The following is a 26,267-nucleotide window of genomic DNA, read 5'->3' as shown; positions in this document are numbered from 1 at the left end:
GTGCCCCATCTCTAAAATGGGGTAATTTAGACAGCAATAAACACTTACTTAGTTTTTGCACTGCATCAGGGTACATTTTCCAACCAAGACGACTGCACACAATGGGAGTTTCCCCAGAGGGAAGCTTTAGGTTCTGAGAGAAGAAACTTGGATGCAGTCCAGACAAAAACCAATCGTTGTTCACTCCTACGCCTGGTCATATTGCCACCTGAGCCACTTTTTAGAGGTTCTTAAACCACGTCTCCTCACAGCCCATGGCACAGAGTTGATCCTCCTCAGCTCCACACACAGCTTTCCTTTCCTGGTCTGACCTCCGCCTGCCTCTCTAGACTCATCTCCCGCTGCTTCTCACTAAACACGAAGCCCTTCCTCATCATCGTATCTACCTCCCCCTGGATCCTTGAGTACATCATGCCCTCACACACCTGTGAGCCTCTGCAAAGACTGTCATTAGTTTGTGCCTTCTACCTGGCCCTGGCCAGGTCCTGCTCATCTCTGAAGCTCCAGCTTCAGTCATCTCTTCTGGGATCTCTTCACCTATCCACCCCCATCGTAATCTGAATGAGCAGTCCATCTTCAGTACTGCCACAGAACTTGCAGCTTGCCATGTTACAGAGTTGCTACACTGTATTGTCACTGTCTGCATCCTAGATGACCTGTGAGCCTCTCAGGGGTAGACATCTTGTTTCATTTGCCTTTGCATCCCTTTCACAAGCAGCCTGGAAAATATTTGATACGTATTTGATGGCTGGCTGGCTGGGTGGCTTGATGAATGAATGGATATATGAATGAATGATGGCTGAGACCAGGTCCTCTGCGTATTTCTGTGGTCGTTGAGAATGCTTTTTGACTGTGGCAGCCCAATGCATCGCACAACTGCTTCTGACATCACTTCACCTTGCTTTTGGCACACCTAGAGCATTTTGCTCAGTGACCCCAGGTTTGTTCATCAAAGCTGGATGGCATAAGAAAGAATTAAGTAGGTATGGTTTGTCCGCATCATCCATCATAGAAGTTTAGAGCAGAAAGAAGCCTCAGGGGTCACTGTGACAAAGGGGCAGCTAGAAATTCTACTATGAGCAGTTCCAAGCATTACCACACATCTCCTTGTGTTCACCACGTCATGTATCTACAGTCTTTGGCGATACAGCTGCCTTGTAGGAAGGGGAAACAGCCCTGTGTCTAGATCTGCCTGATGGAGAGGCACTGCTCTTAGGTAACTGATGAGCCTCTGGAGCTGATGGAAAAGCTTAGCTTGGATGGGCAGCAGATACCATGTTATTGGGCCCCAGTTCAGTCAGTCTGTGATGTTGGAGGTGTCCAAGGTGTCCAAGTGTGGTTGTGTTGTCATGTGTGGGTAAAGCACCCTCACAAGGAATCAGTATGCTGAAATGTGAAAGTCCTTGTGAACGGCTGGATTAGGGTGGTTCTCAGGCTGGATTAAGTCAGGCTTCCCTGGTAGCTTAGCTGGTAAAGAATCTGACTGCAGTGCAAGAGACCCGCGTTCTATCCTTGGATTGGGAAGATCTCCTGGAGAAGGAAATGGCAATCCACTTAAGTACTCTTGCCTGGAAAGTCCTATGGATAGAGGAACCTGGTGGGCTACAGTCCATGGCATCTCAAGAGTTGGACATGACTTGACAACTAAACCACCACCACCACCAGAGGCCTAGGCCAGGGTTCAGGGAAAGGATCCAGGTCCTAAGAGGACTGGGTAGGGTGGCAAAATGGAAACATGGTGAAATGTTGAAACGAGGTGAGGAAACTCACACTCAGAAACAGACTTGCACAGTAGGAGACCTCTGTGCCAGACTTAAGTCAGGACTGGATGAATTACAAAAAAATATTTGTAATCCCTCATTAGATAGCTACCTTACACTGGACATGACACTGCACCTTTTTTTAGTATAGATAAAGACCATCACTATTCATTCTCACAACAACCTTATTCTCCTTTTATGAGTGAAAAACATTGAGCCTGAAGATGCTGGGAAACTTGCTCAAGGTCACAGGGATTTGAATGGAGGTTGGCCTAACACTTAGCCATGAAAACTTATTGCCTGACGATTCACCCTCCAAAACTAGCTACTCTGCCTTCTCAATTAAAGGCTCTGGGGGCCCAGTTATAGACTTTTTTTTTTTTTGCTGCTTATTTCGTTGTCACAGTAGAAAAGAGAAGTAGCTCTTAACAAGGCCAGAAAACCAACAGTGCTGTCGCAATGTGTGGATTACCATCCAGGAGCTACTGATGGCCACCTCAGCTAGTGCATTGCCAAGGCCTTGATCCACCTGCTTCAGACCATCTTCCCTCCACCCCTTATCCAACGGCCCCCCTCTCCCAACACTGGCCGTCCCAGCTGCTCCACTCGGAGGCTCACTGTGGGCCAATGGGGTTTACATTTCTAGCGAGCTACCAGGGAAAGTCCTCAAAGTGTCCAGGCCTTGAGATCTTATTCTTGGCTTCACGGAGTCCTTTGAGAACCGTGTTTACTGCCAGCGAGGCTCATTCATCCTGGTGAGTCATGGGCCTGGAGGCAAGGCCAGTTCCACGCAACATCTGGGCATCTCGGCTGCCATAAGGGTGAGTCAACCTCCTGGAAAGATGGTTGGGAAGAGCCCAGGATGTCTGGGGGAGATACAGAATTTCTCCAGGAAAGTCCCTCTGCCACTCCCAGTGCCTACACTCTTAAAATCCCCTCAAGGGCCTGGGTCAGTGGTGATGCAAATTAATTTTAAAAACCTGGAACACATTTTCCAAATGAAATCAAATGCAGGGCTTGACATACAAAACAGAAGGGGGCTAGAGCCCTGGTTCTGACCACCGTGCCACAGGCTCCTCTGATTCACCAGCTGCCCCATCAGACATGTGGTGATTTCGCACAGGAGGGGAGGCATCCTCAGACCTTCGTGGTGAATCCATAATACACGTCTTCTTGATATACGTGTGCTCACTCAGCTGTTTGGGAACCCTGCTGTCATTCACTCTTCCCAGGGGACCCAACCTGCTTAAACTTATCATGAAGGAAGAGGCAGAAAGTGTGGGAAACATAACCCTGCAGCCGGAGCCAGGTGTGTCCAGAAATTCATTGGTGCTGTTTCCCCATTCTGGTCATAAAAACAGGAAGGGGTGGACTTCCCTCCTGCAGGAAGGAAGGACATTTTTCCGAGTGTGGTCTGGGTGCCAAGCACTGCTGTGGACATTATTTCATTTTGTTCACATCCTCACTGAAATCTCTTCAAGCAGTTACTATTACCCCCATTTTGTGGATGAGGAAACTGAGGCTTGTGAAGACACAAATACGAAGTCTAGCTTGCACGGCAAACGACAGTAGAGCACACAGTCACACTTAGGTCTTTGTTCTCCAGGGCTCTGCTCCATCCAGTTCACTTCCCTGTCAGTTTCAAGGAGGCAGCGTCACCTTTCTAGGAAGTTTGATCCTTTGTGCCTATTTCTTAAAAAAAAAAAAAAAATATATATATATATATATATATATTATTTGCTTACTTTTGCTGTGTTGGATCTTTGCTGCTGTGTGCAGGCTTTCTGTAGCTGCAGTGAGCAGGGACTGCTCTCCAGTAGCAGTCCATGGGCTTTTCATTGCTGTGGCTTCTCTTGTTGCAGAGCACGGGCTCTAGGGCATGTGGGCTCAGTAGCTGTGGCACACCAGCTTAGCTGCCCTGCAGCACGCAGCGTCTTCCTGGATGAGGGATCTAACCAAATGATTAATTCCAATAAGCACTATTCTTAGACCACCAGAAGGCAGCACTCCACGAAATGTGTCCAGGAAGATTCTGCATGCTTTCTCTGGATTGGGTGAGTGGGGCTTCTTTCAAATGGCTGGGTGAGGGCTTCTCACTGTGGCGGCTTGGGTACGTGGGCATAGTTGTCCTGCAGCATGTGGAATCTTCCCAAATCAGGGATCGAACTCACGTCTCCTGCATTGGCAGATGGATTGCTAACCGCTGGGCCACCAAGGAAGTCCTTTTTCTTTTTTAAAAAAATCATTTTATTTTATAAAATAAAATTCGGTATAGTTGGGCTTTTTGCTCCTGCATACAGGGTGGTAAAAAGATTGATACAACATAATCTGTCATCCCTGGTCACCTATTGGCACTTGTTTTAACAAGTTTCATAAGCATCAGGTTTTTTTTTACAGAGGAGATCATAGGCTAGGTGGGTCTGGAGACTTGTCAAAGATTTAGTGGCAAAACTAAGGCGAGAACTCAGGCTTCTGCTTCTCCTTTCAGCACCTACATTGCTAAGGCCATAGTTTATTGGAAAAACCATTTTAATGTGAAAAAAAAGGAGGCTCTTGTGTACCAGGTAGACTCTACTTGCAATGTCTGAAAGAACTGATTCCCTCGCAGGCCTCAGTCCAAAATGGGAGATGAGGATGGTCTCTGCGTGTCAGCAGAAACTCACATCCATTCTATGGACCTCTCTTATAAATGGTTTAGTTATAGATTTCAATGACACCAAATGTTTTTACCTTTCATCTTAGCACAAGGTATTTTGTCTGATTTCACTCAATAGATCCAACTGAATGCAAGCTGGAAGAGTATGATTTTCCTCGGCAGGGACCTTTTTCTGTGTGTATTTTTGGAATGGTTTATTCTGAGTCATGGCCACATATACCTTCTAGTCGCTTCTTGGCTCAGCCAGAGTTCATTTCCTTTGATATGATGCTGAGTGAAGAGTCTTTTAAATCTTCACGTCTATTCCTTAGTGGGTAACAGGGGGTGTTACCTGGGGGTGGGAGGTGGGCTGGATGGATCCAAGTTCATACACTTCATAAAACACTTTGCTGTTGTTAGTAGCATCTATTGCATTGGTATTTGAGTTGTTCAGAGAACATACTTAGCATTTTTACCAAAATGAATCCTTGTCTTCCTGTCAGACTTAGTACCATATCATCTCTTAGCTTGCATTGTTTCTGTAAGAATAATGATTTTTTTTTCTTTTCAGGTGACATATAGTGACATACAGGTGGCACTAGTGGTTAAAAGAAACAATAACACCCGCCTACCCATGTAGGAGACATGAGACATGGGTTTGATCCCTGGGTGGGGAAGAGTCCCTGGAGGAGGGCAAGGCAACCCACTCTAGCATTCTTGCCTGGAGAATCCCATGGACAGAGGAGCCTGGCAGATTACAGTCCATAGGGTCTCAGAGTTGGACACAACTGAAGCGACTTAGCACGCTGCTGCTGCTGCTGCTAAGTTGCTTCAGTCGTGTCCGACTCTGTGCGACCCCACGGACGGCAGCCCACCAGGCTCCCCCATCCCTGGGATTCTCCAGGCAAGAATACTGGAGTGGGTTGCCACGCACGCGCCCACAATTCTTCCGTTAGGACTATTTCTTTCTTCTGAACAGTATCAAACACTTGAAGCATTCTCTGAGGCTTGATTTTCATTTAAAGGGAACGAAGCAACTCTGTTTTCTTTCTGCCTTTCATCAAGGATTATTAAAAAACAAAAACGTGGGGTTGTGCTTAAAGAAAAGAATATTAAACCCTAGGAGAAGAGAGACGTCCTTTGGGCCATTTCAGCCCTGGAGCTAATGCTGAGACCAATTAAATGAAAATTCTCTTTGATGAAACCCTATGGGTGGGCGCATATGTGTCTCTGCTGTCCTCTGTCCGCTTGTCCTAAGAGGATGCACACAGAGACAGGATAACAGCAGAGTCAGACCAGCTCAGGCAGCCATGGCCTCTCTCTTCTCTCCTAAATCAGTCTCGCCCTCGCTCCCCAGGGGGAGGAGAGGAGGAGGGACAAGGTTCGCATCTCCACTCCCTTCTGCCATTAACTAGCAGAGAGTCTCCAGGAGACAGAAGGCTACCTGCAGAGATGGTGCGCAAAGGGCAACAGCAGGGAGAAGAGGCAGGCAGAGGGAAGGTTTAGCTCTCTCCTCCTTGTCTTTCCTGCTTGAAATCGGTGACCTCCCAGGGGTAGGGATCAGGAAGGCTGTGCATAGACCCTAGCCTGTGGCTACCATCCTAACTTACTACAGCATCCATGCAGCTTTTTCTTGCAAAGGGAACTGATAGCATACCTTGGCTGAAGAATAACCTTTTCCCTATGTGGCATTTTTTTTTTCTTTTTAACTTTTTGTTTTTAAGTTTTTGGCGGCATCACAGGGCATGTCGGATCTTAGTTCCCTGACCAGGGATCAAACCTGCATCCCCTGTATTGGAAGCGTGGTGTCTTAACCACTGAACCACCAGGGAAGTCCCCGCTAGGGTGGCATTTAGATCTCTCATCCATCTCTTGGGGGAAGAAGTCACCTCCTGTATGAGGCCCGTCTCCTCCTTTTCTCCATTAACCAAGGGGCCTGTGGTATCAAAGCAGCCCATCTAGGCTGGCCCTCTCTGTGGCCTTTGCTCCAAGCAGCGCTGCAGCAAGGCAGGCCCTGGCCCCACCACAGCAGAGGCCAACCAGGGGCTGATGGCATCCCCAGCCGCCCGGGGGCATGGGACTGATACACAGCTGCCGTCCTGCCCACCATGCAGGATATTAGTGACTGCTGCTTTGCTAGAAACACCTCCAAAAGCATTTTCCAGTGCTTTTAGCTCTAGAAAAATGGATCAAAGAATTCCTCTGATTTTAGCATTATGTTCCATGTTGCCACGTGAGCACAGCTCCTGGGTGGAGGAATGAGAACTCTGCTTAGTGAGTTTCCAGGATAACTGAAGTACAACCCTTTAAATGCCTACATACTGTTCAAGATTTTACTGTTCTATACATAACAGTTGATAAGACTTTTTTTCCAAAGATTTGTTTATACACTTTCTTGCCCTACTAAACAGAAAATAGTCATACCTCAGTTTATGATTGGGGTTGGACCAAGATCTCATTTAGAAATGCACTGTCTTTCATTTAGAAGCTATCATAGGATATCTAACTTCTTTCAATAATTCATAAACATGCTTGAATATGCCTAAAGAGCAATCTCAATGAGCACACGAGAAACTGTGGATGGTATTTCAGTTTGTGGATAGAAACTGAGAAACGCTAGCAAAGAGGACTTCCATTTTCACAGTTTATACCCGTGGGTACTAAATGTCTTTTTCTTTCCCCTTGAATATATATTATTTGCTTATATAATAAAATTAATTTAAAACATTTAAAGTTTCATATATAAAATTATTAATATTAATGAATAATATATTATTAACTTTATATATATGAAGAAATATTAAAGCTAGGGGTTGGGTTCCCAGGTTAGCTCCCAAAAGTCTGTTCAACACATGTAGGAGGTAATAGTAAGAGTGGAGATTAGCCATCAGCCCCATGTTGTACTCTGTTTCTATGGAAAACCTGAGTCCCAGAAATAATTCACCCTGAGCTCCAGAAATATTTCCTTCTTGTTGCTTTCTCTCCACATGCCCCACTTTCTAATAAATGCTGCCCTAGGAATAAAATCAGAGATTACTTCTCTGTCTTTAGAGGCCATAGCAGCAGGAAGCCCACTATCCTTCTGTGGTGGTTGAGTTGCTAAGTCGTGTCTGACTCTTGAGACCCCATGGACTGTAGCCCTCCAGGATCCTCTGTCCATGGGGTTTCCCAGGAAAGAATACTGGAGTGGGTTGCCATTTTCTTCTCCAGGGGATCATCCGAAACCCAGGAACTGAAGCCAGGTCTCCTGCCTTGCAGGCGGAATCTTTACAGACTGAACTACAAGGGAAGCCCCACTAGGAGAGTCAAAAAAAGGGACTCCAGCATGCCCAAGCCTTCTGTGTGGGAGAGAAAGGAACATTTCTTCCTCAGCGTCCATGGTGTTCAGCACTGTGCTTGATCTGTTTCACACTTAACCTGCTCAGCTTCTCCTGGCAATACGGTATTATCGTCAGGAAACTGAAACTCTGGGAGATCTAGTAACAACCCTGTGATTTCTCCCCTAATAATTTGACAGAACTGAGATTCCAACCTATAATATTGTGTACTCTCTATTATAACTTCCCAGCAGAACAATTTCTTTTTATTTTGGAGTATAATTGCTTTGGGCTTCCCTTGTGGCTCAGCTGGTAAAGAATCCACCTGCAATGTGGGAGACCTGGATTTGATCCCTGAATTGAGAAGATTTCCTGGAAAAGAGAATGGCTACCCACTTCAGTTTTCTGGCCTGGACAGTTACATAGACTCTACAGTCCATGGGGTTGCACAGAGTCAGACACAACTGAGAGACTTTCACCTTCACTTCACGTAATTATTTTACAACGTTGTGTTGTCTCTACTGTACAGCAAAGTGACTCAGCTCTATGTATACACATATCCCCTCCCTCCTGAGCCCCTTCCCTCCATCCCACCCCTCCAGGCCATCACAGAGCACCGATCTGAGCTCCCCGTGCTATACAGCAGCTTCCCACTAGCTGTCTATTTACACATGATAGTGTATATGTCAGTGCTACTCTCCCAGTTTGCCCCACCGTTCCCTTCCCTTCCCCCACTATGTCCACTTGATCATTCTCTACATCTGCACCTCTATTTCTGTCCCGCAAAAAGAACCTGTCATGTGGAGTAAAGTAAGTCAGAAAATCAAATATTGTATATTAATGCATATGTATGAATCTAGAAAAATGGTACTGATTAACTTATTTGCAGAACCATTTCTTTATAAGAGGTCTATAAGTTTGAGATATTGCCTAGGGTTAGGAAGGTCTTCTGAACCTATTGGAAGGTGAGCAACATGAGGACAGGAACCCATTCTGACCACTATTATATCTGCCTTGCCTCGCAGATGCATTGCCTACCATCCTGGAAGCATGGTGTGTATGCTTAGTTGCTCAGTTGTGTCTGACTCTTTGCAAGCCCATGGATGGTAGCCTGCAAGGCTCCTCTGTCCATGGGAATTCTCCAGGCAAGAATACTGGAGTGGGTTGCCATTCCCTTCTCCAGGGGATCTTCTGACCCAGGGATAGAATCCAGGTCTCCTGCACTGCAGACAGATTCTTTACCATTTGAACCACCAGAGAGGCATGGTACTTCTCCATAAATATTGTTTGACTAACAGGAAATGTTATTGTTTGCTCTGCTTTGCTTCCTAAGATAGAAAATTGAAATCATATATTTTAGAAAAATTGTCAACAAGAAATAGTAAAACAAGAAAAATATTTTTTCATTAACTTTCAGCTGATTAGGAAATTTAAATAACTGAAGGGCTGTAAGAAAATTTCTTAGCTTATGAGTCATCCATTTATAGGGAACAAATTGAAAGGGAGTCCATTGTGAGTTAGAACAATCTGGCAGGCTCCAGAACCTAGTCACCTAGTAGAATATTTGTAATGCTCTTCCTATGGGGAATGCCTGACCCTAATTCCACATAACCAACTTTCAAGGAAACTCTTAGAAAGCAAACTAAGAGGTGGGACCACGTACATTGCTTTTAATTGGAAGCATAATCTGTGGTTAGTGATTCCTTTCAGTAACTCGAAGTCGTTAAAGAAGAGAAAAGAGCCTCATCTTCCTCAGCTGTGAAAGAGCATGCCTTCTAATAATAACTAACGTGTACTTGATTTTCACAATGTGACAGTCTCTATTCTACAGGCTCTAAGTGCTGTAGTTTATTGCATTCTTGCTACAACCTTGTGAGTTAGGTCTAATTATTATCTCCATTTTTATGGAAAACTAAGGTTAGCAGAAATTAAACTACTAGTTAATAGTGAATCTGGTATTAGAGCCAAGGTCTGGTTGACCCCTAACCAGACCTTTGCTATCATACCAAAGCCCTCTATAGACTGTCTTTCTTGGAATGTAAAGGCTAGTTGCCTCCTGATCCGATGGGGAATTGAAGACGACTAGTCCTGCAAACAGGCCATCTGTTTATGGCACCTCCTTATGGCATCAGGGAGTCAAAGGCTCCTACTCAGATCAAGAACTGACCATTGACCTTGACAAGAACTACTCTGGAAGAGTGATGAGCTGTACACCTGTTTGCCTTTAAGATTAAAGGAAGATGGTGGAAACAATGAGTGTAAACAATTCTTTGATGAATTTTGCTGTAGATTGTCACTGAGACTTGAGATCAGTAATTGGAAGAGAGAGGTAGAGTTGGAAAAGATTTTTGAAAGGTAGAAACATAGCAGCATATTTCTATACTGATGGGAATGATCCAGAACAGAGGAAAACATCAACTTAGAGAAGAAGGGGGGGAATCCATGTGAGAGGGCACAAAGGATCTGATACACAGAGGAGCTGGCCTCAGCTGGAGAACGGATGGTTCATCCATAGTAACGAGACAGCAGGAGAGTAAGTAAACCAGGCAAACACAGAGTGATTGCTGGGCTGCACTAATGTCCACTTGAGGCTAGTGGTCACATACTGAAAATAAGACCAGTCAGCATGATGCTATGCTTCTCTGATCATGATTCACTGGGTGCTGGCAGAAAGAAGATGAATAAACAGACTTTTTCAGGGGTATGGTTTTCCCAAAGACTTAGTAGACAGAGAGAGAAGTGGATTTGAAGGCGTATGTAAGAGAAATGATAATAGTAAACCTAGAAACTAGGGTGGTTAAAAGAGAAAGGAATGTCAAGAGGGAGAGTGAGGGACACAGAAAAGGTCACAGGATCAGTAAATTACAGGAGCTGTTGGGGTCAAGAAGACATTGGGTGAGGATAACAGGAAGAATAAACTGGAGAGCTTGGAAGGCTGGGTGGTGATGATAGGAGAGTGGAATGCTTGGTGTTGAGATTACAGATGGTGTTACTAGGAGGGCAGGAAGCTGGGATAGCTGGAGGTGCAGGAAGGGAGAGGATGTTGAAGAGCTGAGAGACCAGAGTACGAGAAGAAGCCACTGGTAGATTTGGAAATAAAAATGATCATGGGAACGGTATTGGGGAAAGTGACAGTGATCCAGGTGCCAACACCTTCAAGAAATGAGGTAGAATAACACAGAGGTCTGTAGATGGCTGCAGTAAGAGTCGTGGACAACATGCTCTGTTATTTTCAAGGAGAGCCAGGAGTGAGGAGTTGAAAGAAACTTTGATGAACCATGAATGAAAGTAAAAGTGAAAGTGAAAGTCGCTCAGTCGTGTCCAGCTCTTTGGGATCCAGTCCATGGAATTCTCCAGGCCAAAATACTGGAATGACTAGCCGATCCCTTCTCCAGGGGATCTTCCCAACCCAGGAATCGAACCCAGGTCTCCCACATTGCAGGCAGATTGTTCACCAGCTGAGCTACAATGGAAGCCCAAGAATACTGGGGTAGGTAGCCTATCCCTTCTCCAGGGGATCTTCCTGACCCAGGAATTGAACTGGGGTCTCCTGCATTGCAGATGGATTCTTTATCAACTGAGCCATCAGGGAAGCCCACGAATTCCTGAGAGCAAATGGAGGTTTTCAGGAGATGGGAGGGGATGTCTTGATATGTGCAAACATTTACCCAAGCACATTCACTTCTTGGATTTCAGAGCTCAGATTGTCAGGAGTGGGGAAAACAGAAGAGGATAAAGAGATAGGCTAAGCAGTTCAAGAATGGTTGCTTTGGGGAGTTCCTTGGCCTAGTGGTTAGGATTCTGGGCTTTCACTGCTGTGGCCCTGGTTCAGTCCTTGGTCAGGGAACTGAGATATCTCTCAAGCCACTCTCAGGGCAGCCAACAGAAAAGGAAGAAGAAGAAGAACGGTTACCCTGGTGGGGAAGGAGGACAGTCTCAGCCTGGTCCCCAGCCATTCCTCTGTGGGCACTCAGAGGGTTCCTTCTTTCTGCCCTCCACGGTCAACTGTAGACGACAGTAGAACATCCAGAGATGACTGAGGTTTACAGAATGAGAGCGCCTTAGTACAGGTCCATGGGCCCCTAGGCTGCTGCAGCTGGCGATCTGATCAGTCTGAGATTACAGAAGGTTCCGGGACGTTGCCCAGACTGTTAACTCTCCAACTATCTGTGTCCAAGGCCGGGGATGGAGAAGAGGCAGCCGTTTTCTGTGTCTGCGTCTTCCTTCCTCTGCCTCCTCCCAGCATCTCTAGAGCACTTTTTCATATCCCAGGGCCCTCCTGAGTGAGAAGGCAGTCAGTCCTGGTAGAAAACACCTAATGCACCTGTACAAGTTATTCAGGCCACTGACTTAGGGAGGGAGATTCCCGCAACCTGACATCAATTTCTCTAGGACCTACAACTCAAACTTTCAGATCCAAACTTTTGTTTCTACATTCTGTACGTGAAACTGCTCAACTCTTTTTATATCAGAAGGAATATGGCTCTGCTCTCTCCTGATACGTGTACGCGCGCACACACACATTATCACAACGATGCTCAGTCATCCATAAGTTACTTCTGAACCTCAGTTTCCCTACCTGTGAAATGAAGGCATATTATCTTCCCTGCTAGTCTCTTAAGAGGAAGAAATATTGCTTGGAGTGGAGTCAGAATTCAGGTTCAAAGAGAGGGTTGGGGGCGCTGGAAACCCTTCCTTGCTGCAGGCACTATTCAAGCTCTGAAACTCCTGCGTTTTCCCAGGAGAAGCAAAGCAAAAAAAAAAAAAAAAAAAACGATTTCCCAAGCATCGGAAAAGGACAGACATAATACAAAAATGCAGAAATCGTTTTGCAACTGGTTACGCGCTCGTTTGTCATAAATGGTCAGAGAGGGTGGGGGTGGGGAAGATGTCCTCCCACCGGAGTCGGGAGGCAGAGCGCGCGCCACTGCCGAGCGCGCAGGCCGCGGTCGCCTAGCAACGGGGAGCGGGGATGCGCACGGGCGCTCCATCGGTGGGCGCAGGGAGCTCGCCGCCGCCGCCGTTGCGCGCTCTCGGGCCTCCAGGACCCTCCAGGAAACTTTGGGGATCCTGGGCACCGGGGCGTCGACACTAGACCCGGGGAACGCCACGATGCGCCCCGCGGGCTGAGGGCAGAGGGTGAGGTCGCTGCCTGGAGCGACCGGCCGGGGAACCCATGGGCTCGCACCTACGGAAAGTTGGCGCGCACCTGCCTGCGCCCAGAAGACGCTTGGTTCCTGGGCCGAACTGCTCGCCGCCAAGTTTCTTTAACAATTTCTTCCCCTCAGTGGATCTGGCATCTGGAACCCCGTGAGGCCCCGGGTTCACGGGTTCCCGTCGCTGGGAGAGAGAAACGCGCGCTTTTCTAAGGGACCTGCGCGGTGACTGATTTTTAATCGATTAGCCCTGAATGGTTGAGATTCTATTTTTGTTTTCTGCTTTTCTTCTTCCTCCAGACAACGAGTTTGTGGAAGCCTCTCCCGCGCCCTACAGCCCGGAGGAGTTCGGTAAGTCGGCCCCTTTTGCCTTTTCTTGTTACAACACAGCCTGGGAATCGCGAATTTGGTGGGCACCCGAGTCCAAGCCCGAGGGGCGGAGAGAAAGGGCTGGCCGGGGGACTCTTGCCCTGCTGCAGGTTCCTTTTGCGGTGAGAACTGGCCTTTTCCTGGAGCGTGTGCTTTGGAGGTGGCGGGGGAGGGGTGGGGGAGGGCGGGAAGAGTCGGCTGTGCAGTGTGTGTGTGTGTGTGTCCTGGTCTTCGGTGATGCTCCCAGGAGCGCGCCACAGCAAACTTCTTGATCTTCGGGCCCCTGCAAGCAGGCGGTCTCATCCTGCCTGGAAAGATGCAGCTAGCCGGTAAATGCCACAAGAAGGACATCGTGTGGCTACTCCCTAACCTGAATGTAATGAAGTCCAGGGCCGAAAACGTTCTGGTAATTAAATTTCAAGACTTGGGAGCTGCGATCGTCCTTGACTTCTGTTTTTCCTCCAGGTGTCTGGGAATAGGGAATTTCATCCTCTTCCGCCTGTCATTCTAAGTGTAGATTTGTGGTGGGTGAACCAGAACACACTTGTCAGAGACAGACTTCCTCCCGTGAAGAGAGGGACATTTGCGTTGTTGGGATACCTCCGAGTATTCCTGCCACCCAGTCTCATTTGGTAGCTTAGTGGTTGACGGGTTTTGTTTTTGGTTTTGTTTTTCTCGGTTTCCTTAAGCCGCTAACAATCTGGGCTGTCAAGTCTGTCCCTGCTGTTCTTTTATCACCAGCTTGAACATCTCGCCTTCCTTCCATGAAATGACAGCTGTTTAAAAATGTTTATCCACAGTGAGGCTCTGAGCCTTGGGTACCATGTGTTTGATCATCCTTTCCTTCTGGTCTGTGTGTCCTTGGTAAGACCCACGCTGGCTGAAGTTAATTAAATTCCACCGCAGCAAGGACTTTCATTCATTTCTAGGAGCCAGGCACCCAAAATAGGTCTGGGTCAAGGGAGGCATTCTGAGGCAGGTAAGAGGACCTTGTTTTATTCAGAAAATGTGTTTCTGACAAGTTGTGAGGCAACACATCTCTGGAAACGGAATCACAAATTAAATGCATGAACAAAACTAGCTTCTGAAGGGACACTGTGGTGAGCCTTTTTATGAAACGGAAATGACGTCTAAACCATAGCTTTGCCTGAAGCAATTTCTGAAGAGGGCAGGTTCTTGGTGATCTGCTCCACACATGTTTAATTGTGTGTGAATGACACCAGCATTGGTGCTTCATGTGGGACAGAAGCTGTTTGGCTCTCTTAAATTATAGATAAGTGTCAGCCATGGCAGAATGAGCATTCCTTGCTCCAAGAAACCACCTGTATAAACACCTAATTGTTTGCATTCACAGAATGATTTATGTATCTGAAAGGCCCAGGTGATTGATCCTCTTTTGTTTCCATCTCTCCCTTTGGGACTAACAGACTGGACGGCCCAGCTGATCAGTAGGGGGAGCCCTTCAAATTAGCAGTAAAAATTCAGAGGAAAGCCCAGTTTTTCATGAGGAGGTGAGAGTGTTATAGGAATCCTGGGGTTCCCTCCTGGGCTCTGGGATGCAAGATGATTGAGAATACAAAATAATATAAAGTACAGACTCAGAGTTTGAGACCAAGTTTCTGGCTGCTATGCCTTCCTTAGTATAGGCTTGTGCTCAGTTGTGTCCGACTCGCAATCCCATGGACTGCAGCCCGCCAGTCTCCTCTGTCCATGGGATTCTCCAGGCAAGAATACTGGAGTCGGGTGCCATTTCCTACTCCAGGAGATCTTCCCGACCCAGGGACTGAACCCGTGTCTTCTGCGTCTCCTGCATTGATAGGGAGATTCTTTACCACTGAGCCACCTGGGAAGCCCTTGCCTGCTTTAGTAGATCTGTTAACCAGTCTGTTTTCTCATCTTTGAAAAGCAGGGGTTGTGCCAAGCAGCCTCTAAGGCATCACCCAATTCCAGCCTCCTGAAATCTTAAGCCAGAGGAGGCATGTGGCTATTGGGTGTTTATTGTTTACACTGGGTGCCATGCTGCTTGGGTGCATGGTGTCTCCAGAGGGATTTCCTCTTCCTGACAGAGCAGCTCATTGAATGAGACTGCGTTGTTTCCATGCTATTCAGGTCAAAGAGGAAGCTGGCATTATTTTCCTTGGAAAGAATCGTGATACTTTTCGGTACTTTCCTTAGACACACAGCAGGAAAGATTACCCTACAGCAGTTGATGAGCTTGTAAAGCAGCCATTCTTTCTGAAGCACAAAAGAGCACAGATTCACCCCCTGGCCAGGATCTTAGGGACCTGGAGAAGAGATGAAGGGAGGCCATGAAGACTTAGTTTGAATTCTATCACTGCACTTACCTGTGACCTTGGGCAGATGACAAAACTGCTCTGAGCCTCGGTTATCTCTCAACCTAATTGCAGACCTTGCATGACTGTGGTCAATGGTGTGTGAAGTCCTAGTCCCACATGTTGTATGTGCAGATATTCAGGAAGTGCTTATGGCTATTAATTTATTATTATTATTCAGTTAAAAGACACATTTCCAACGCATGTATGGACTCAGTTCAGTGCATTTCAGTTCAGTCGCTCAGTTGTGTCCGACTCTTTGCGACCCCATGAACCACAGCACGCCAGGCCTCTCTGTCCATCACCAACTCCCGGAGTTCACTCAAACTCATGTCCATCGAGTCGGTGATGCCATCCAACCATCTCATTCTCTGTCGTCCCCGTCTCCTCCTACCCCCAATCCCTCCTAGCATCAGACTCTTTTTCCAGTGAGTCAACTCGTCGCATGAGGTGGCCAAAGTATTGGAGATTCAGCTTTAGCATCAGTCCTTCCAATGAACACCCAGGATTGATCTCCTTTAGAATGGACTAGTTGGATTTCCTTGCATAGCTCTCACCAATTGTCCCAATCTACTAACTGAAACCATTTTCATTTCTAGAAATTCGTCTGTAATTTGCTTATTCTTCAAGCAGATGCTCAGAAATGGTGATCAGGTCGCTTGAATTATTTAGTGATTGGTTCTGGAGCTGCATGTGGAATGGTGTTCCATCGAGGATCTTCAGTGACAGTCCCACTGCTTTCTTGTGATGCGATAGGTAGTCTGCTTCAACTCCAGATTTTCATATCAGTCTCCAAATAAGCTATGACTAGCGCTTTGGGGCAAGAGCACATAATGAATTTAAGTAACCAAAAAGGGGTTTTTGTTCCCCTGCACTCCTACTTTCTGCCCTCTGACCACCCTGAGGCATTTCTTATGCCCCCCAGAAGTGTGTCACACTTCCTGTTTCTCGGGCCTGTGAGTAAAATAAACTTTTGTTTCCCCCTACAAAACAAAAAGGAATTTTTGAAAAGGTAGTGAAAATAGGAGTCTAACTCGAGATGAATGCTGTGTTGAAGGTGTCTTCTGATGGAGAGTCCAGAAGTATGCCCTCTCTGCTGTGATGGTACCATTTTCTAGAGGCAAAATCCGCATCATCTCTCCATAGCCCTTCTGTAGCCCCATGTGTAGGTAGAAATGATGGCCATCAGAGAGGGTAAGAGAGAATGCGTGGAGAGTTGGAATGAACCCAGGTGTGATCATGTCTGCCCCTGTCTAGTAACTTTTATCAACTTCCAACTACCTGGAAGATAGACATTTGGTTAACCATGGGGTAACGCCCATCATTTGCATCATCCGCACTCACCAGAACCTTCTATTTACATTGAACAATGGGACAGTCTATGCAGCTCTGGCTACATAATACCTCCCCTTCTCTCTTCCTCTCCTGGCTGGCTCCTACCCTTCCTTCAACACTCAGTTCATGTGTCATGTGCTCCTAGGGATTCTTCACCCTGCTCATTAGAATCAGGGGAGCTATTAAAAGTCCTAAGACCAAGGCGTAACTCTGACCAATTACATTAGAATCCCTGGAGTATGGGCCTGCTGCTGCTGCTGCTAAGTCACTTCAGTCATGTCCGACTCTGTGCGACCCCATAGACGGCAGCCCACCAGGCTCCCCCCTCCCTGGGATTCTCCAGGCAAGAGTACTGGAGTGGGTTGCCATTGCCTTCTCCGGAGTATGGACCTAAGCATCCCTATTTTATCACTGTATGTTTTAAAAACTGAATCCCAAGTGATTCTGGTGTGTAGCCAGGGCTGTCAGCTACTGTGTGAGGTTGTGGCTACTTCCTTCTTCTTTGCAGATCTAGCAGCCAGCCCAGTACCTGGTACAGGAAATGCTTATTGAATGAGTGAATGAGGGTAACCTCTGAGATGCTTTGTCTTTTCATAGTTGTATGTTCCTAAGACTGAAATGTCTGTTTGTCATACCAATGCTTTGGGGCACTTGTATCCTTTGACCTGTATCTCTCTCATCTGTTCATTCCTTAGGGTTAATCGGTTTATTTTGTTTCTTAAAAATGGAAATTTTAAAACCACTTCTTAGTATAAAAGTAGCACATGCTTACTTTAGGAAATTTGGACATGAGGAAGAATGGAAGAGCATCCATTCCCTCACCACTGAAAAGCACATGGACATGGGTGGGTCACTGTTTCCTTAACTTTTCCTAATTTGCTGCCCTTTGGGGTTTCTTGACCCTCTGAAATGCCTCAGTGTGTTCAGTTGATGCTCATTTTTGCTCAGACCCTGTGAACTTTCCTGAGTCCCCAAAGGAATGTTCATGGGAATAGCATTCTTGACAGACCAGGGCCAGTGCCCCCAGGGCCAGTGTACCATGAGAAAAGGTTTTCTTGTACTCTTCTTGCCTTCCTTATTCAAGCAGGATGTAGGGGCTTATTACAATAATTGGTAACAGTTGTGTAACTTCTTTAAAACAGTAGATGTTTGCCAGCCCACCTCCTTGCCCCCCTTGCCTTTTAATAGTTCCCTAAAACAGGGAATGAGACTGCACTGCTGGATAATAGTACTTACGTCTGTCAGAGCGCAGCAACTGAGAAGTATGAAAATAGTCAGAATAGACAGACGAACTGCTGCTGTAACAAACAAGCTCAAATGTCAGTGACAACACCATAGAGGTGGTGGGTGTTGCTTGTATTGTCAAGTGTTGAGTTGTCGGAGGGCTATGATCCATGTGGTCATGGAGAACCCCAGGCTCCTTTCCTGTTTTCATCCATCCTACTCTAGAGCATCAGGTTCCTTCACTGGATGCTTTACATACATTTGGCAGACAAGTGAATAAGATGAGCAGGACAAAGACATGTGCACCGATGGTTGTCTCAGCCTGGGGGTAACACACTCACCTTCCCTCCAATTCCAGAGTTGGGAGCTAGTCCCATAGCCTCATCCAGATGGAAAGAGGCTGGGAAATGTAGTCTAGTAACAGCCAGAAAGAAGAGGCACGCACTTGCATTGGTGATCATGAGTTTGAGTGAACTCCGGGAGTTGGTGATGCACAGGGAGGCCTGGCGTGTTGTGATTCATGGGGTCGCAAAGAGTCGGACACGACTGACCAACTGAACTAAACTGAACTGAACCGCCTCTACCGGTCACGTCTCCTACTGCTTTAACCACAGTGACTGAGCTACATCCTGGTCTTTGTATGGTTTAAGTTACTGGTTCGGCTGCTACAACCAAGGCTAAAATAACAGTGAGTGAAACAAGAGACAAATTAAATTGTCTTTAAATTTAATGCTTCAGTTGGAGCATAAACAGTTCAGCACTGATATGGTGGCTTCATCATCCTCTGATGATGGGCTAAGATGGCTGCTTCAGATCACACCATCACGTCCCACATCCCCGTCTATAGGAAAGAGAGAAGAAAAGTGGAGGGCATAATCTAAATGCTGCTCACATTGTTTCATTTGCATTCCTTTGGCCTGAACTCTAGTCAGATGGCCATACCTTGCTCCGAGAAGGCTGGAAAATCTGGGTGGGAGTAAGTGAAGTCTATTCCTGGAAGGATGACTGAGTCGGATGCAGGGGGGGAAAGGTGCTGGATAACCAGTAATCTTTTCAATCAGTTCTAGGATGGATGTCTTAGTGGTTGAGAGCATGGATTCAGAGTCATACTGTGTGGGCTTCAGTTTGATCCCACCTTTTATTTGCTCTGTAACCTTGAGCAGGTTACATCATCTATATCTCTGTTTCCTAATCTATAAACTCGTGTCAGCTCTCTTCTGATGCTCTTCCAGACCCACTTACCGTCCTTCACCACCCTGCTCAGTGCCCTGGAAGACTTACCTTTCTGGATGGACACCCCTGGCTTCCTTTTTGGCCAGTGAAAGGTACCACCAGGATGTGGGAGGGTGAAAACGAAGGGATTTCAAGGTACTTAGTCCCTTCCCGTGGGGCTGTGGGATGACATGGCTGGATCCGTCTAGGCCACTGCTCACTCTCCTGCAGCGTCGGATCCTGCTGGGTTCTGAAACCTCCCCTTCTGAATAAGGGGTGGCAGCCATGCCCCACCAGCCCCAGGCTGCTCCTTCATCACCTGTTTTCCCTTCTCCCTGCCCATCACACTCTCATCAGCAGGCCCTTCAACTGCTATTTTTAGAGCATACTACCCATTTCCTGTTGGGTCTCTCTCTGATATGATGGAGATAATAATAGTACCAGCCTTAGACCATAGTCGGAGAAGGCAGTGGCAAGCCACTGCAGTACTCTTGCCTAGAAAATCCCATGGATGGAGGAGCCTGGTAGGCTGCAGTCCGTGGGGTCGCTAAGGGTCAGACACAACTGAGCGACTTCACTTTCACTTTTCACTTTCACGCATTGGAGAAGGAAATGGCAACCCACTCCAGTGTTCTTGCCTGGTGAATCCCAGGGACGGGGGAGCCTGATGGGCTTCCGTCTATGGGGTCGCACAGAGTCGGACACGACTGAGGTGACTTAGCAGCAGCAGCAGTCCATAGTGATGAGGAGCAAGTGGGTTTTAGAAGGAACATTCAAATGTCATCGTTGTTGTTGTTCAGCCATTCAGTCATGTCCAGCTATTTGTGAGTCCAGGGACTGCAGCATACAGGGCTTCCCTGTCCTTCACCATCTCCCAGAGCTTGCTCAAACTCATGTCCATCGAGTCAGTGACGCCATCCAACCATCTCATCCTCTGTCACCCCCTTATCCTCCTGCCCTCAGTCTTTCCCAGAATCAGGGTCTTTTCCAATGAGTTGCCTCTTTGCATCAGGTGGCCAAAGTATTAGCGCTTCAGCTTGAGAACCAGTCCTTCTGATGAATATTCAGGGTTGATTTCCTTTAATATTGATTGGTTTGCTCTCCTTTGCAGTCCAAGGGACTCAAGAGTCTTCTGAATGTCGTAACCATCATTAAATGTCCCTGTGTGAATGCCCTGATCCCTACAGGCATGGTCAACCCTTCTGAAAGACCTGGGTTTTGACATATAAATTAAATAATATGGCCACTCATCTCCTCTTCTGCACCCTGTGTTAAGAGGATGCAGCAAGAGGTTGCAGATCTGTTCCTGCAACCAAAGTTTCTTTCCTTTCATCATGTGGGGAGAAATAAGGAGAAAGGTCCCATACCTTTATTCACTTACCCTGTGCTGGGCTCTGTAGGGGTGTAAACAGTCTACCCAGCTTGGAGTTTAAATCATGCCACCCATATTCATAGCCCAATAACAATTTCCGAGGATTTTCCTGTGCATATTACTAACAAATTGGGCTTCCCTGATGGCTCCTGCTTGTAGTGCAGGAGACCTGGTTTCAATCCCTGGCTCGGGAAGATCCCCTGGAGAAGGGAATTGCTATCCACTCCAGTATTCTTGCCTGGAGAATCAATCCCATGGACAGAAGAGCCTGGCAGGCTATAGTCCAAAGGATTGTAAAGAGTTGGACATGACTGAGCGGCTAAGCACACATTACTAACAAATCAAGTCTTTTTCTAAGGCTACCCTCTAATTTTAAGCCCAATAATTCTCAGGGGTGCTTGTTCACATCCACAGAGTCAGTTCTGATTGCTCTAGTCTTTTGCCAAGGGAGCTGGAATCCAGATACACTTTACTGAGGCCAGTGGACACCTTGGTAACTGCTCACACCTCTTTCTCCAGAAACCAGTGACCCCACGACACAGCCATCGCTGCTGCTGCCTCTACTCACGACAGAACCCAGAGCTTGGCGTTCTCCTGCCCGGAGCCTAACTGGTTTCCCGATAGCTTGCCGTGGGCTGGCCAAAGGGCTGAAGGCATCCCTCTCCAAATGCTTCGGAACTGGCCCAGGGCTTTCTAGTCACTACACAAGCCCCCACTCACCTAGGGGCTGGGATCTGGTTGGCCACATGCCCAACTCTGAGCTGGTCTTTCCGTTCACCCCACCCCTGGATCCGCCCCAGATCTCTGCACCCTTCGAAGCCCATCTGTCCTGCCTTTCTCCTCCCCACGGCCACGGCTTCTGAGAGGGTGGGAGTTTTCACCCTAGTTTAACTTTTCTCAGGATGATTGACTGTGGAAAATTCAATTCTCTTCACAGGAAACCTCACCCTACTGCAAGGCGTGGTCTGGCCTCCTGGCTCCAGCAAAACAATTACAGAGTGGCTCACCATTGTTACAGTTTCCTAAATCTGGGCACTCAGCCTCCTGCATGATTGATCTCCTTGAGTTTATCAGGGCAAATGCAGAAGAACTCAGTGAGGCAGAAGGAATTATCTTCACCTCATGGAGGAGGAAACAGAGGCTCAGAGGGATTAAGTTATCTGCCCAAGGTCACACAGCTAGTTAGAGGCAAAACGTCCACTCGAAACAGAATCTCTGGCTCCAGAAGCAAGTCTTGTTTCTTGGAGAGAATATAGAAGTTGCCCTCCTCCCAGGGGGATTGAAGAAGGAAATGGCAACCCACTCCAGTATTCTTGCCTGGAAAGTTCCAAGGACAGAAGGGGCCTGGCAGGTTATAGTTCACAGCATTGCAGAATCAGACACAACGGAGCATGCATGCAGGAGGATTTGGTTGCTATAAATGATGTAAAAGTAACTAGCACAGGGCCTGATTGCATAGTAGATGCCTGTCCAATACGTTCTTGTTGAATAAATGAATGAATAGTAGGTGTGCAAAGCCATATGTGTGTGTCTATATATATATATATATTTTTTTTTTTCCTTTCGTTCAGTTCAGTCGCTCAGTCGTGTCCGACTCTTTGAGACCCCATGAATCACAGCACGCCAGGCCTCCCTGTCTATCACCAACTCCCAGAGTTCACTCAAACTCATGTCCACCGAGTCAGTGATGCCATCCAGCCATCTCATTCTCTGTCGTCCCCTTCTCCTCCTGTCCCCAGTCCCTCCCAGCATCAGAGTCTTTTCCAGGGAGTCAACTCTTCGCATGAGGTGGCCAAAGTATTGGAGTTTCAGCTTTAGCATCAGTCCTTCCAGTGAACACCCAGGGCTGATCTCCTTTAGAATGGACTGGTTGGATCTCCTTGCAGTCCAAGGGACTCTCAAGAGTCTTCTCCAGTACCACAGTTCAAAAGCATCAATTCTTCGGCACTCAGCTTTCTTCACAGTCCAACTCTCACATCCATACATGACCACGGGAAAAACCATAGCCTTGACTAGACGGACCTTTGTTGGCAAAGTAATGTCTCTGCCTTTTAATATGCTATCTAAGTTGGTCATAACTTTCCTTCCAAGGAGTAAGCGTCTTTTAATTTTTTTTCCTTTCAGTTCAGTTCAGTTCAGTTCTGTCGATCAGTTGTGTCCGACTCTCTGCGACCCCATGAATCACAGCACGCCAGGCCTCCCTGTCTATCACCAACTCCCGGAGTTCACTCAAACTCATATCCACAGAGTTGGTGATGCCATCCAGCCATCTCATTCTCTGTCGTCCCCTTCTCCTCCCGCCCCCAACCTTTCCCAGCATCAGAGTCTTTTCCAGTGAGTCAGCTCATCGCATGAGGTGGCCGAAGTATTGCAGTTGCAGCTTTAGCATCAGTCCTTCCAATGAACACCCAGGATAGATCTCCTTTAGAATGGACTGGTTGGATCTCCTTGCAGTCCAAGGGACTTTCAAGAGTCTTCTCCAGCACCACAGTTCAAAAGCATCAATTCTTCAGCGCTCAGCTTTCTTCACAGTCCAACTCTCATATCCATACATGACCACTGGAAAAAACCATAGCCTTGACTAGATGGACTTTTGTTGGCAAAGTCTTTGCTTTTTAATATGCTATCTAGGTTGCTCATAACTTTCCTTCCAAGGAGTAAGCGTCTTTTAATTTTTTTTTTCCTTTAGACCACCAAATAACGATTACTATATTCCAAAGGAATTTTCCGTAATGGGATCTGAAACGGCAATCAGAAAAACTCTTCTAGCTTCCATCATGCAGTTCCCGCTCTCCTACGCGGTGTTTCAGCAGCACGGAGCCCCGGGACAGGAAAGCTCTTTCGGTTCCCGGATGGTGCCGCCGCCATTTCTAAGGAAACCAGACCTTGGCCGCAGCGCGGTTCGGGGCAGGGCAGGGGCAGCCTGGAGGGGAATGTCTGAAAGCCTAACTGAGGGCAGGTGGACCCCAGCCTGGGTGTAAAACTCATCCCAGTTGCCCTGGTGTTTGTCGGCGAAGTGATACTGCTCTCTACGTAGGAGGCGAGGTCTTATTTCAGGGTGTTTTCCTTGGGAGAGAGAATGGAGTAGGCAGGAGAAAATGAGAATCACTTCTGGGGGGTAATGGTTATCTGTGCTGTGCTGTGCTAAGTCACTCCAGTCGTGTCTGACTCTTTCTGACCCCATGGACTGTAACCTGCCAGGCTCCTCTGTCCATGGGATTCTCCAGGCAAGAAAAGTGAAGTGGGTTGCCATGCCCTCCTCCAGGGGATCTTCCTGACCCAGGGATTGAACAAGACTCGCTTAACGTCTCCTGCATTGGCAGACAGGTTCTTTACCACTAGCGCCACCTGGGAAGCCCAAATGGTTGTCTATCTAGGCTAAAAGGGCAAAGAGGTATATAGAATAGTGGGATAACATTCACACACACAGAATGGAAAGGGCATCTTCCTTGCCAAAGAGATGTTTTACTAGAAAAATATAGGACTGTGTCCAATTATTCCTGAATGTTAAACACAAACCACTTAGAAATGATGATATTTCATCAATTGTTAGAGGCTTTCCGAGTCTAAAGAGTGTTAAATAACCAGCTTGATCTGCTCAAGAATGCTGTGATTACAGGTTTTGGGTCACATTTGTACTGGATGATCTTTCTGGAATATGTCCTGTCTGTTTGGGTTTCTTTCAAATCAGTTGTGCCCCCCGGGTGGGCACATTAAAGTGGCCTGCTGGGACTCGTTGGCTCCCTCTCTCCTGGGTGTCCCTGCCCTTTTCTCCTTTCTCCCCGTGTCTGGATCCCGGTATACCCTCCCTGCCAGCCTTGTCTGCCTCAGTTCCCCTCTGTCTGTTCCTCTCCCTTTCCCCTCTTGCTGGCTCCTTCCTGTTCCCATCTGAAGTTGGAATACAGACAGAAAAGCCAGTGCTTGCCTTGCCACGGCCCTCTGCCAGAAAAATGGAACAGGTCAAATTATAAAAAAAGGATTAAAAAAGAATGCTCTTTGGCAAAATGGGGGAAACAGATGTTCAGGAGTGGTTTTGCTGTCTCGGGCTGTCAGTTGAAACACCTTTCTTACAGAATAGCTAGATGTGGGCATTCATCATCATGTCACACGTCTGGTTGTTTTCACATCAAATCTGTGTATGTATATGTATTTGTCTCTGCTCAATTCTCAGCCCCTGGTCACCTTTGTAGCCCCAAATCCAGAGTAGGCAAGATAACTGACCACCTGGTAGCAAGGTTTATTTTTACCCTCTTTTCAGAAGGGTTTTTTTTTTTTTTTGGAGGGGACCCTAGAAAATTTTATTATATCTATTTACAAATTTTTTTATTGAAATATAGGTGACTTACAATGCTGTGTTGATTTCAGGTGTACGTCACAGTGATTCAGCTGTCTATATATATATATATAATTTTTCAAATTCTTTCCCCTTATAGGTTATTACAAGATATTGAATTCCCTGTGCTATAAGTAGACTCTTGTTGGTTACCTATCTTATATACAATAGTGTGTATAATCCCAAACTTCTAATTTATCCCTTTTCCCACTTTCCCCTTTGGTAGCCACAAATTTGTTCTCCATGCCTGTGCATCTATTTCTGTTTAATAAACTACTTCATCTGTACTAATTTTTTTAGATTCCCACATAAGCAAGTTTGGTCTTTGTCTGAGTTACTTCACTTAGTATGATAATCTCTAGATGCACCCATGTTGCCCCAAATGGCATTATTTTGTTCTTTTTTAAGGCTGAGTAATATTCCACTGTATAGATACCACATCTTCTTTATCTGTTGATGGTCGCTCTGGTTGCTTCCTAAGGTCTTAGGTCTTGGCTATTGTAAGTAGTGCTACAGTGAACATTGCAGTGCGTGTATCTTTTCTAATTGCAGTTTCTCTGGGTGTATGCCCAGGAGTGGGATTGCTGGATTTTAAGTTAAGCTCTGTTTTTAGTTTTTTAAGGAACTTCCATACTGCTTTCCATAGTGCTTGTACTGATTTACGTTTCCACCAACAGTGTAGGAGGGTTCCCCACCACACCCTTGAAGGGTTTCTTTTAAAGACCACCAGGAAGAGTGGACACTGGAGCTGCTTTCAGGTCACTTTTTAACAGTAAACATCTTATGGAGCTTTAGGTTCTTCCAGGTAGCTCAGCGGTAAAGAATCTGCCTGCAATGCCAGAGCCTCAGGAGATGGGGGGTTCGATCCCTGGGTCGGGAAGATCCCCTGGAGAAGGATACGACAACCTACTCCAGTATTCCTGCCCGAAGAATCCCATGGACAGAGGAGTATGGTGGGCTATAGACCATAGGGTTGAAAAGAGTCAGATATGACTGCAGCGACCTAGTATGCACTCATAGGTTAAGAAAATAGAGAAGGAACTTGTGTGTCAGAACCCGGTCTGAGATGAACCATCTGGAAAGTTCATGGTCGAACTTTGGGACCATGTTACGAGTTGGGACTTGTAACCTGTCAGGGGTCCTTTGCTTCTGTCTGCCAAAGGACTGGCTGTTGATCAAAAATAGAAGTCCATTATGTAGCCCTGGTGGTGAGCCAGCCAC

General features: G+C 46.7%; 1 protein-coding gene across 7 annotated transcripts in view; it reads left to right on the top strand.

Annotated features, from left to right (window-relative positions):
• AMOTL1 (angiomotin like 1) overlaps positions 1 to 26,267 on the top strand; it is a 199,993-nt gene that overhangs the window by 32,354 nt on the left and 141,372 nt on the right. For 6 of the 7 annotated variants that reach the window (XM_055422933.2, XM_055422929.2, XM_088842900.1 and 3 more), the window contains one exon: positions 13,169 to 13,219. The exons of the other annotated variant lie outside the window; for it this stretch is intronic. In XM_055422933.2, the coding sequence (XP_055278908.1) occupies positions 13,169 to 13,219 (51 nt within the window). The remainder of the gene's footprint in view (positions 1 to 13,168; positions 13,220 to 26,267) is intronic. 7 annotated transcript variants of the gene reach the window in all.

The sequence above is a fragment of the Moschus berezovskii genome, chromosome 14 (genome assembly GCF_049115385.1).
Source record: "Moschus berezovskii isolate FMDL1 chromosome 14, NW_MosBer_1.0, whole genome shotgun sequence".
Classification (NCBI taxonomy): Eukaryota; Metazoa; Chordata; class Mammalia; order Artiodactyla; family Moschidae; genus Moschus; species Moschus berezovskii.
Note: the sequence above shows the minus strand (reverse complement) of the source record. Positions and strands in the feature narration are given on the sequence as shown.